The sequence below is a fragment of the Hevea brasiliensis genome, chromosome 9 (genome assembly GCF_030052815.1).
Source record: "Hevea brasiliensis isolate MT/VB/25A 57/8 chromosome 9, ASM3005281v1, whole genome shotgun sequence".
In the NCBI taxonomy this organism is placed as follows: domain Eukaryota; kingdom Viridiplantae; phylum Streptophyta; class Magnoliopsida; order Malpighiales; family Euphorbiaceae; genus Hevea; species Hevea brasiliensis.
Genome location: NC_079501.1, coordinates 31,281,440 through 31,292,935, shown reverse-complemented (window position 1 = coordinate 31,292,935; position 11,496 = coordinate 31,281,440). Strand labels below are relative to the sequence as shown.

The 11,496-nt window shown below is 35.9% G+C and overlaps 1 protein-coding gene across 1 annotated transcript; it reads left to right on the top strand.

The window, feature by feature from the left end:
* The first annotated feature begins 212 nt into the window (after window positions 1-212).
* On the top strand, window positions 213-1,898 carry LOC110672458 (heavy metal-associated isoprenylated plant protein 39). Its single transcript, XM_021835244.2, has 3 exons — window positions 213-485; window positions 971-1,046; window positions 1,388-1,898. The coding sequence occupies exons 1-3, from the start codon at window positions 480-482 to the stop codon at window positions 1,696-1,698; spliced, it is 393 nt and encodes a 130-aa protein (XP_021690936.2). The 5' UTR covers window positions 213-479; the 3' UTR covers window positions 1,699-1,898.
* Window positions 1,899-11,496: the final 9,598 nt, after the last annotated feature.

Sequence of the window (11,496 nt, the reverse complement as noted above, 5' to 3'; positions counted from 1 at the left end):
ACTATAGTTGTGAAATCTGGAATAATCAATTAAGAAACACTAGGGAAAAAAAATTGAAGTACAAGAACAACTCAAGTTCACATTACCTAGACCATCATTACCAAGAAATGACTTGTCTTAGTTTCCAAGTCCACGGCTTGATTTTTTTTTCCAATTTCCCAGTCTAAGACTTTGATCAAGTTCCTTGCACCACATAAATTTGGGTTCCTATTCGATTCCGGAATAATTTTGGGTTTTTGTTCAATTAATATTTTATGACCTCTTCTGGCAATATATGAAGCCTGTGGCTCACAAGTTAGTCCATCTTTCACACGCCTAGTTCTGCAAGGAAGCTTCTTTCATTTCCTTCCTGTGTCTACTCCCTTTTATATTTAAAATCTCTTCCTCTCCATTTGCGTGTGTGTGTTTATTTATCTTTTCTTATCTTGATTAGTTAACAGTATTCAAATCCAGGTCACAGCTTTGAATCCCAATTGAAAATGAAAGTAAGATTTCCTTCAGCCTCAAGTCAAGCTTAGTAAATTTCCTGGAAAAAACCTTGTGATTGTTATACTTGAATGACCTATAATCTCTTGTGGATTAGTGTTATGTTTCTTTTTGAAATACAAAGCAAGAGTCCTATCTAGATTTTCTTTGATACTGTCAAATTCAATATGGTTTCATGTGCTTGCTTTGTTGTTAATCTGGAATTTATGGTTTTGCAAATCAGAGATGCTATGGATTGCATAATCCTTCTTTTTATTTCAAGAAAAAAGAAATTGTTTTATTGAAGGTTGAGTTCTAGATGCTCTGCTTCTTACTTCTGTTGCTTCCTTGGAAGACATGAAGCTTGGACTTATTCATGGCATATGCTGCCTACTGAGAATTTAATCCTTCAATAAGCACTTATCAACAGTAAAAGTATGGAGTTTTCCATGGACAACCATGGGTTTACTTGTTTCTAACTTTCCGATTTCTGTTTCTGTTGCAGAAAGTTGTTTTGAAATTGGACATACACGACGACAAGGTCAAGAGAAAGTCCATGAAAGCAGTTTCCAGCCTTTCAGGTTTGTTCCTCTTTTCAGCTGACAGGGAAATTCTGGAAAAGATTAAAACTGCTTCTTTCCTGCCTTTCTATTGGACTGGATCTGTGGGAAAATTTTCTTGTGGTGTAGTTTTCCAATGGAGTAATATGCATTCAAAGTCCACTTGATACAACTAATAATTTAAAGGCTATTTTCATTAGTTTTGCAAGGATACAACTTATATGAATTATAAAACCCAAAATGTACAGTAACCCTTTGTTTTATCTTGTCCTGCAGCATTGATATGGCAAATAAAACAAGTACTTATATTTTATTCTGGTTAAGTTGTTCACTCAGCCAATTAAAATCTGCTAAAATTGCAGGGATTGACTCCATTGCCGTGGACATGAAGGACAGGAAATTAACAGTTACTGGAGATGTTGATCCTGTAACTATTGTGGGAAAGTTAAGGAAAATTTCGCACACAGAGATTCTGTCAGTGGGACCAGCGAAAGAGGAAAAGAAAGATGGTGGCAAGAAAGATGGAGGGGGGAAGAAAGAAGATGAGAAAAAGAATCCAAATGATCAGATTGCAGAGCTTGTTAAAGCTTACAAGGCCTACAATCCCTACCTGACACAATACTACCGTGTGGTGAGCGTTGAAGAGAACCCAAATGCTTGTATTGTACTCTGAACTGTTCTATATGAATTGGTGAGTTCTTGAAGCCCGCTGGAAACAACCCAGAAGAGGGGTGGGGTTGCTTGCTTTGTATAGTTGATGATGATGGGCTGATTGAAAAATAGAATGTTAATAAAATAAAGAATGTATTTATCAAAAATAAATAAATAATAAATAAAGAATGTGGTATAGATATAGTGTTTTGGAATGGAAAATTTTTATGTCTTGAGTGCATGATATGCCCTTCAGGTTCTGCCTATTTTCTGCCTCATGTTGGATGATGATGATGATTAGAATTATTTTGAGTATTTAAAAGAGAAGAAATGTTCACATATCAACAAATCTACTATGAGGCTTTTAAACAATTAATTGAAAATAAGAGCAACTGGAAGCAAGCAGTGATATTTAATTCTGTAATGGTTTTTATTTATTTAATTTAATATATATTATTCAAAAAAGCTGGAGCATATATAAAGATTTTTCAAACTTCCCAAGTTCTGGATACCATAATATTTCAAGGCAGGGTTTACTTGGAAATTGATGACCCCTTTCTTTTTCATATGTCACATAATAGATTATATCATCATTAAAGTTTTGGAAACTAAGTAGATTTTGCAATCGGAAAATAAGGTAGCCAGGGAATAGTCAACAACTACAACGATAATGATATGTAGTCTTTATAGTCTTCTTTGCTTTGGAAAATATAATAAAAATTAAAGGAAAAAGTATATATATATATATATATATATATATATATATATATATATGGAAAAAAGTAGTATATGATTTGAATATTTTCAAGTAGTGTTGTGATTTGAGTTTGTTAACACTTTCAAGTTAAATTCGTTAATAAAATATCAAAATATTAAATGCTAAAAGTTAAAGATTTTTCCTCACTTTAGGGACATGGGAATTTTTAAAATATAAATATTAGAATCCACATGCAAGTTTAGGGACAACTTAGAGATTCATCTTTTTCTTCTTTCTTTTTCTCTCAAACCCCATGGCTAAAAGTTTCGTTTCTTCTTAACTTAAATCAAGAGACATCAGAAGTTGTAATTCTTGAATTAATAATTGAAAGAATTATTTCTTCAGTTCCCCAAGTAAAACAAAGAGAACCAAAACCCATTTTGTGCTTGCTTGGTCAATGAAGGGAGAGCACGCCCAGAGGGATTGTGGTTCAATTGTCTGATTGTCTTGATCGTAAGTTCATGTGGACGAATTGGAAGACCTATGATTGGAGGTCTTACTACCCGAGTTAGGTGGTTAAATAATGATTCAACACCCCATTTGGTAAAGTGTTGTTTTTTTAGTTTCCTAAATTGCAAAATGAGCTTGATGACTAGTTGTGGTTACAAGAATTGTAACCTTTGTTGTTTTTAACAAATTAGTATAAAATGTGTTTGGCACAGATGAATGTAACCTAGGTTAAATCTTTTTTTTTTTTTTCAATTCTGCTTTGTAAAACCGCTCGTTCAACATATAAAGAGTAATAATACATCGAGAGAAAGAGATAAATAGTAATGAGAGAGAGAGAGAGAGAGAGAATTCATCGAGAAAAAGAGATAAATAATAGTATGAAGGAGAGAGAGAAAGATGCTAACATATCTACATGGAAAGAAATAGATAAATAATAATAGGAAGGGGAGAGAGGAAAAGAATGACATATAGAGAATAATAATATATAAAGAATAATAATATATCAATAAAAAGAGATAGATAGTAATGACAGAGAGACATATGAAAAGTAACAATACATTAAGAGAAAGAGATAGATAGTAATTAGAGAGAGAGAGTAATAATACATGGAATAAAAGAGACAATAATAAACGAGAAATATTTTGATATAAAATTTATTATATCAATTGCTTTATTTTATTTTATAATAAATTATATTTCAAGATTCAAAGTATAACCAGAGAAAGATAAATATCATGTATAGTAATAGAAAAGGGAGAGAGAAAAAGAGTATATGATCATTAAAATATAGATATTAATTGGAGAAAGAATAGTGAAAGATTTTATAAAATATTAATTTAAAATATATAAAAGATTTTGAAAATTTTATTTATTTAATGTATTTATCAAAATTTAAGTTACATTAAAAAATATCTAATATGTAAAAATATAAAAAGATTTTATTTCACGTTGATAATATAATATTTAATGTCTAAGGTTCAAGTCCTATTAAAGGAACTAATTATTTTTTCTCTCATTGGTTGTATATAGGGTACCAATAGGTATCCTAACCCATTCAGGTAAATAGGTTCGATAAGTGGATACCTATGGGTACTATGAACCTGTTATCTTATTAGTTAAATGGGTTCGAATTATAGATATCAAGATATAAAATTTGAACCTACTCATGATCCTAACTCATAATTAATACACATATAATACATAAATGCTATATATAATTAATTAGGGTAACATTAGTATATTTGCGCACTAATTATATTTTCCATAAGAACTATGATTGATATCAATATTAAAAAGAAAAGAAAAGAAATAATGGTTGAATAAGAATTTTTTTTATTAGGAAAGCATATTTCATTATTGAAATGAGTACTACAAGGCCAAGCCCATTAAGAAAAACAATACTGCATAATTTCCAAACCAAACCTAGATAGACCCAAATAAAAAATAAACTAGCTTGGTTGACTAATATACTCTCTCCATCATCAACCTCCTGCCTTCATCACTAAAAGCCATCGCTGCCTCTTCAATCAAAAAATGCCTCTTCAATCAACAAAAATCTAATGGTCATCAGAGAGAAAACACCATGCAACTTCGAGAAACTAACATGCAGGGTGAAAACACAACCTGAGAAGGAGAGATGGAGCTTCCAGTCCAACCCAGAAAACTTGGATGCTCACACTATCACAACTAGATGAAGAAAGTGGGGAGATGCAGTAATGCCAGAAAAAAAAAAGGAAATTTTGCCAGTGCTGGACGATTTGGGGTTGGCTAGCTTTGTCCACCATCTGCCTGCCAACCATGCTTGGAAGAGCTTCACATCACACATCAAGGCAGCCTGCTACAACATCGAAGCATCCCGCATAAACCCACAAGAAACCCCATCAAGAATAGAGGCAGTAAGACCCTAAAAGGAGACTGAATAAAACTTGGACAAGAATATATTTTCATGACTGTACATTTGTAGGAGACAATAACAAAAGATTAGAACATTTTCATTTTTCCCAATGCTTTTCCTCATTCGTCATTAACAACAAACGGAGCTCTGTGCACTGAAAATCAAATGAAATTTAATGATTTTTGTTGGTTGATGGACATTAAGTGGAGATAGACTCAAAGTCAAAATTTAAACTTTTAACAAAAGAACTTTTTTCAGTAAAGTGTTTCAAGGTTTTTTTTGACATTTCAAGTGCTATACTGTCATTTAACTTAGATCAAATCAATCCATTTACAGAAGAAGTAATTACTAATCTGATCACTATGTGCCAAGAAAAAAAATAATGTCACATCAACAGTCATTAACACCATTAAATGTTTAGAATTTTCTGCTAATTGATTTTTACTTTATTCTTAATTAATTTAGATTGAATTGTGGAATTTGGAATTGAAATTCAACCTCATAAATATCTGTAGAATGCAGTGGGAATGGGCTAACCCTCTATGAAATAAATTTTCTTCCCAAATTAATGTTTGAAGGAAAATTAGGACAATGACTTCAATTTCTGGGTCAACTCGCTCTGTATATAGTTTTTGATCTCTTGTAACCATCACGTGAGCCAATGAAACTAACTTGCTTGGCAGCTGGGTATAGCAAAAAGTAATTACCAACCAAGTTACAAAGAAATGAGAAAAGAAATGCGCATGAATTTCATTGTTAACTAATTATTTTGCTGCTTTGCGTTGGTTATGTATTATTTTATTTTTATAATATAGTTTAATATATATTGAAAAAAATTATATATTTTCACAATTATATTATAAAATTTTAATTAATTATATATATTTTTTAAAATTTAATAAGTTGATTAATAAATTATTTTATTATTATTCTTTACATTATTTGACATATACTAATAAAAGGATATATAAAATAAAAAAAAATTACATATGCCACTTAGTGATTTTTCTAACATTATTATTATAATTTTTATATTTTAAATATAAAAAATATTTTTAGAATATATATTTGATTTTTCTAAATAATATATATATATATATATATATATATATATATAATTTTTAAAAAGTAATCGATTTTAGGGATATATAATTTGAATTTAAAAATTTAAGAAAATTTTAAAATTCTTAAAAAATGTACTAAAAAGAATTTTAAATTTTAATAATTGAAATTTAAAAATATTTTAATAAAAAATAATATTTAATATATTAAGTTAATTTTTAAATATAATTAAATTTAAAAAAAAAAAAGATAAAACCTTTTAAACATTTTTATTAATTTATGTGACACACTCTTATAAAACTTTTTTTTAAAGTTTCTAAATATATATAGATGAAAATACATAGTTTCCTAACATTAATAATAAGAATTCTACTATATATTTGGATCAAATTCATCCGAATCAAAAAGGACATAATGATATTTTTGAGTTAACATCATTCTTCGGTGCCATTGAGTTAATATCATTCTAGTTAATACAAATTAGTTTTGTTTTGTTGTCAAAATTATCCTTACTTCTCTTGAATGATTTTTTAAATAAGAAAATTCAAATTTTACTTAGATTACTATCAAACCCTTTATTTGAAATTTAAGATTTTACAAAAATTCAATTCAATTCATCAATTCTCATATTGGAAAACTTAATAAGCGAAAGAATTCAATTATTTTAACTTAAAAAAGTTATTTTTTAAAAGGAAATAGAAATTATGTCAAAAATAATATGATTGTATAAGAATTAAGTTGAATTCTTTTTTGCAAATGATTGTTTCTAACTTCCTATTTAGAAATTAAAATTTTATAAAAATTTAATTTAATTAATTTTTTTTGTCAATTCTCATATTTAAAATAAAAAAATTTAATTCTTTTCAGTTTAAAAAAAACACTCTGAAAGAAATAAAAATCAAGTGTAATTGTATGAGAAATTAATTGAATTCTTTTGTTACATATGATTTATTAAAAAAAAAAAAGCCTAAATGAAACCACAGTGATTTCCATTTAATATCTACTAATCTGATTAAATAATTTTTGTTGACTTTCAATTGTCGACATCATATTTTGGCCGATCCCCAGAATCAATAAACTTTGAAACCGATCCCTAGCACTAAGTCTCCCTTTGCCAGCCAACCACATTTCCGATCTCTCCTCACGAGAAATTGAATCAATGCTCCTCATATCAGTTAAAGCCTTACCGGTCTCTCAAATCACTCACAGACCTCTCAAACCAATTGTCAAGTCCCCTGATCAGCCAATTATGTTTCCGATCTTTCTTGTCAAATGAGATTCAACCAACACTAGGCCTTCGTGCCACTAGTCTTATTGCCGATCTCTCATTTAAAAGTTTGGGAATAACAAAGTCAAGGTTTCGATCCGGTTTAATGATGATCCCGATCTCAAGTGTTCAAGACAAATTTCCACTTTTAAACAAATCCCGTTTAGCGTTGGTTCCCTACTGATCTCATGCTTATTGTGTTTTCCGATCTCTCACACTTAGGTTAATAATCACTTTTAGTTGTTTCAATATACTCAGACAATCGAGTGCTTAAATAATTTAGAGATTTTTCGATCACAACCATTCATTGAACAAAAGGGATTTCATTTCATTTCATATTAAAATTTGTACAAGTCATTCGGCTGGGGGTGATCCCCCAGCCTGAGTTACATTTTGCTCATTTCCTCCCTCGCCCTCGGCCTCTTCCTCGCTCTCTTCTTCGTCTTGGGGAGCCAGGTCTACCATCCAAGTGAAGTCCTCCTCAGGATATCGCTTCCTCAGCTCGGCCAAGAGGTCCCTGTGAGCATTTACATAAGCGCCGGCCTCCCTTGTTACCGCCTCTTCCTCTTTTGCTTTGAGCTCTTCAGTAAGGTGAGCAACTTCGCCAGCCCGGAGCGCTTGGACTTCTTCAAGAGCATGATCTCGCCACGTAACTTGAGCCTGCTCGCCGCCTTATCCTCATAGAACTTCATTCGCCCCTCAATCTGAGATATGTAGTTCTGAGCGGATGACAGTTGGGATCGGAGGGAAGCCGCTTTGTGACCACCCTCTCAACCTCTTTACTCAGGCGATGAGCCTTCTCCCGAACCATATGTTGGTTCACCAAGCACTCCACGTTCAGGCTCATAGATCTGGTCAGGATGTCATCAAGACTATCCGGAGACAATCTATCCCGATCTTCGCGAAGGCAGATGGAGGATCCCAGGACCTTAGCAAAACCCGGGTTCTCCCGAACAGTCCGGTTCTTCTCCAGCGAGTGGATCAGAACTTGAGCGCCTCGAGAAAGGGGCCTTACAGGAGGTTGCGAAGGACCCCCTTCCGCACTCGAAACAACTGGAGGCGGTGGAGGCGGCTCCTCCTGGCGAGGGGGAGATCGGACCACTTCTACGGCCGGAGGTCCAGGAAGTTGAGACGAGCCTTCTTGTATTTCCCTGGGCTCATGACCAGGCGTTTGAAGTAGCTCGGAACGCTTCATCTCCCGTACCTTCCGGGAGATCTCTCTCTTCCACTTCCGGCTCTCCTTGGAGGCTTCGCCGCTTGCCATACCTGCACAAAGAAGAGGTCAGTGAGATCACTAAGGTCCTGAGATCTGAGATGTAGAAAATACCGATGCCAAGGTCAGAGAGCTGAAGCCCGCGATCTTTGCCGGTGATCAACTCCATTGTCCAGTGATGAAGTTCGGCAGTCACTGCATCCAAGCAAGAGAACTTCTCTCTGCTCGCCTGTTCTTTCAGCTCCATCACCATCAGGCCTTCCTCCCTATTCAATACAAGACGCTTCGGAATTAAGGGGCCTTGGTGTAGCCAGCTACGAGGGAAACCCTCAAAGCCATTCGGAATTTTTCTCCTTAGAATGAAGAAGCGGTTCTTCCAATTTTTCAGGGAGGAGGGCAGATCGGTGAAAAGCCCGCAATGTGGCTTCGCCTGGAAAAACCAGTACTCATCGTCCTTCGACGAGTTAATCTATGCAGTTCGGCGAATACCTTAGGCGTAGGACGGAATCCCTTAGCTCGGTAGAGGCCTCGGAAGGCTACTAAGATCCGCCACGAGTTCGGGTGAACTTGGGCGATGCACACTTGGTGATATTTAAAAACTTCCTTGAAGAAGTCGTCCAAAGGGAACCGTAGACCGGCTTTGAATTGCTCTTCATAGATCATAATCATATCGTCCCCCTCAAAGAAGTGATCGGCACGGTGATCGCCGTGACACCGGATAAGTTCATATGAATCAGGCTCAATGTTGTACTCCTGGCTGAACGACTGCAGTTCGGTTTCTTGAAGGACCGATGGCAGCTCATCCATGGGAAGATTCTCTCTCCCTGAAGAAGGCGCATGCCTTGATGATGCCGCTTGCCCCCGAGCTGGAACGGAGACCCTAGGAGGTTCAGGTCGCGCGCTTGGCCCGACCACCTCTACTTCATCAAACGACCATGAGAACTGAATGGAAGGAGGGCTCGTCGCTCTCTGACCCTCGGCACCGCTCATTTTCAAAGAAAGAAAAGAATTTAAACTAAAAGGAGGATCAAAACCCTTACCGGAGCTTGATCGGTGACGGAAGAACTTGAGAAAACGAGAGAATTTTGAAGTTGTTCGCGAGAGACTGAAAATGACATAAGGGAGCAACTGGCTAACCCCACCCCTATTTATACTCGTCCGAGCATTTAATACTCACGATGTTTCAGGCAACGCATCGGTTAGTGGGACTCGCCAGCTGTTCTGACACGTCTCACGAATATTCCAAAAATTCCATAAGGAGAGACTGGCTAGTTAGGGATCGGCTAATTAAGGCAAATGTTTGGAAGTACGGATCAGTTAAGGGTTGTTCAGTTAGGAACCAGATCGGATAAACACATCAGAGATCGAAAAATAATCAATGCAATAATAATAAGATGATAATTGACAAAATAAAATTTTTATTTCCAAAAGATCGGATTACATCATTTGGGCGATCCCTAGGGATCGGATTACATTAAAAGTCGGACTACATCATTTGGGCGATCTCTAGAGATTGGATTACATTGAAAGATTACATCATTTGGGCGATCTCTAGAGACCGGTGGAACATCCTATCTAAAAGGCCTATGTCAAAGCCTAGTCTCGTGGCTGAGTCAAAAGATGTGTTTGACCAGGAGACCGGCTGTTGACATCGGATAGATGTACAGCTCAGATGGGGGGACTATGACTCTCATGAGAATGAGAGAGGTCGTCATCAAAGTTACCGCTCGAAACTGAGCCGCTGTCAGAACACCTAGTGTGGTAAGGAGCCAGATGAACGCCAAGGAGCAGTCACCGGTGTTAAGGGAAATATTAGCAGTCTTCGCGCCCGAAATCAGTTCGCCATTTGTATCGGTCGAACGGTTCGAAATCAATGAGATCGAGGTCCTCGATCCAAGTCGATAAGTTAGTCCGGTTCTCCCACTGTCATCGAATGAGGTTATCATAATTCTCCGATCACCGAGATCGTAAATTTTCAGTCGGGGAACAAAGAGGTCCATAGGAAAAGAATCAAAAGCCACAATCATGGCCGGAACTACTGCCGGAACAGCTAGAACAAGAAAGTAAGGAGAAAAAAAGAGGAAGATCGAATGAGGAAAGTTTTTTTTCTGTCAGGGGTATATATAGAGGAGGATCAAGCATTTATTGCTAAGCAGAAAACGAAGCGAACGCTTCGGGAATCGAGGGAAATTAATGCTTTGACCGGACCAGACCTGATTAAAAGGAGGACCGGAATGATAGAGATCGGAAGAGGGGAGGCCGGTATGAGAGATCGGAAAAGCAGCATGTTGAAAAGACCGGAAAGGAGGAGAGAGTGGAAAACAAAGAGAATAAGATGCCTACCGCTGTCGTCATAATCAGAGCCGAGGTAGTTAAAGCGTTGCAGGTGAAATCTCAACCGCACGCCCCAAAATCGCCCGCATTACTGACAGGTGCCAGAATATGTCATGACAGCGCTGTACCTTCCAATCTCCACCGTTGATCCGACTTGTAAGGACGAGCCCGGAACCCTTGGATCGAAGAAGAAGACGACAAGACCAGCGCCTTTCACTCCTAGCCCTCGGATCGCCCAGGACAAGAGAATTTGGGACCGTCAGATTAGAAGAGGAAAAAGACAAATATTCTGAAGGGGATCTCGGCCGTCTATTCTGATTCTCTTTAATTCATGAGCCTCAGATCATGTTCTTTGAAATCCTGACCCTCCATCTCCCTCAAAATAGATCCTGACCCTTCAGGGAAAACACCGGGTTCCTATAAATACCGGCATGAAAAACTGTTCAGAGGACGGACGAAAAGAAAGGCAGTGACTATAGTGGAAGAACTCTGAAATTTAATTCAGTTCGTTACTCTGCTATTTTTTTTTTTAAGCTTTCATAAGAAAAAACTTTTGAAACCAGTTTTCTAGAGTGTTTTCTTGCAAAAGGGATTCTTGGATACTGAAACTCTCTATTTTCAGTTCGTTCATTATCCTGTGGTGCTCTCATTTTCACCCCTTTGTTTTCTTTATTTCCACTCCCATTGTTCAGGCTCAACCTCATTTAAACTCGGTTATCATTTCGACCCGATGGCATTTTAGCAAAGCATCTTTCGTTTAAAGGCGAACCTTAACCTTCCGGTTATCAATCTGCAGTCCTATTACGTTTTGGTCATTCCATACTTAGTTTAGTAGATTCGGCT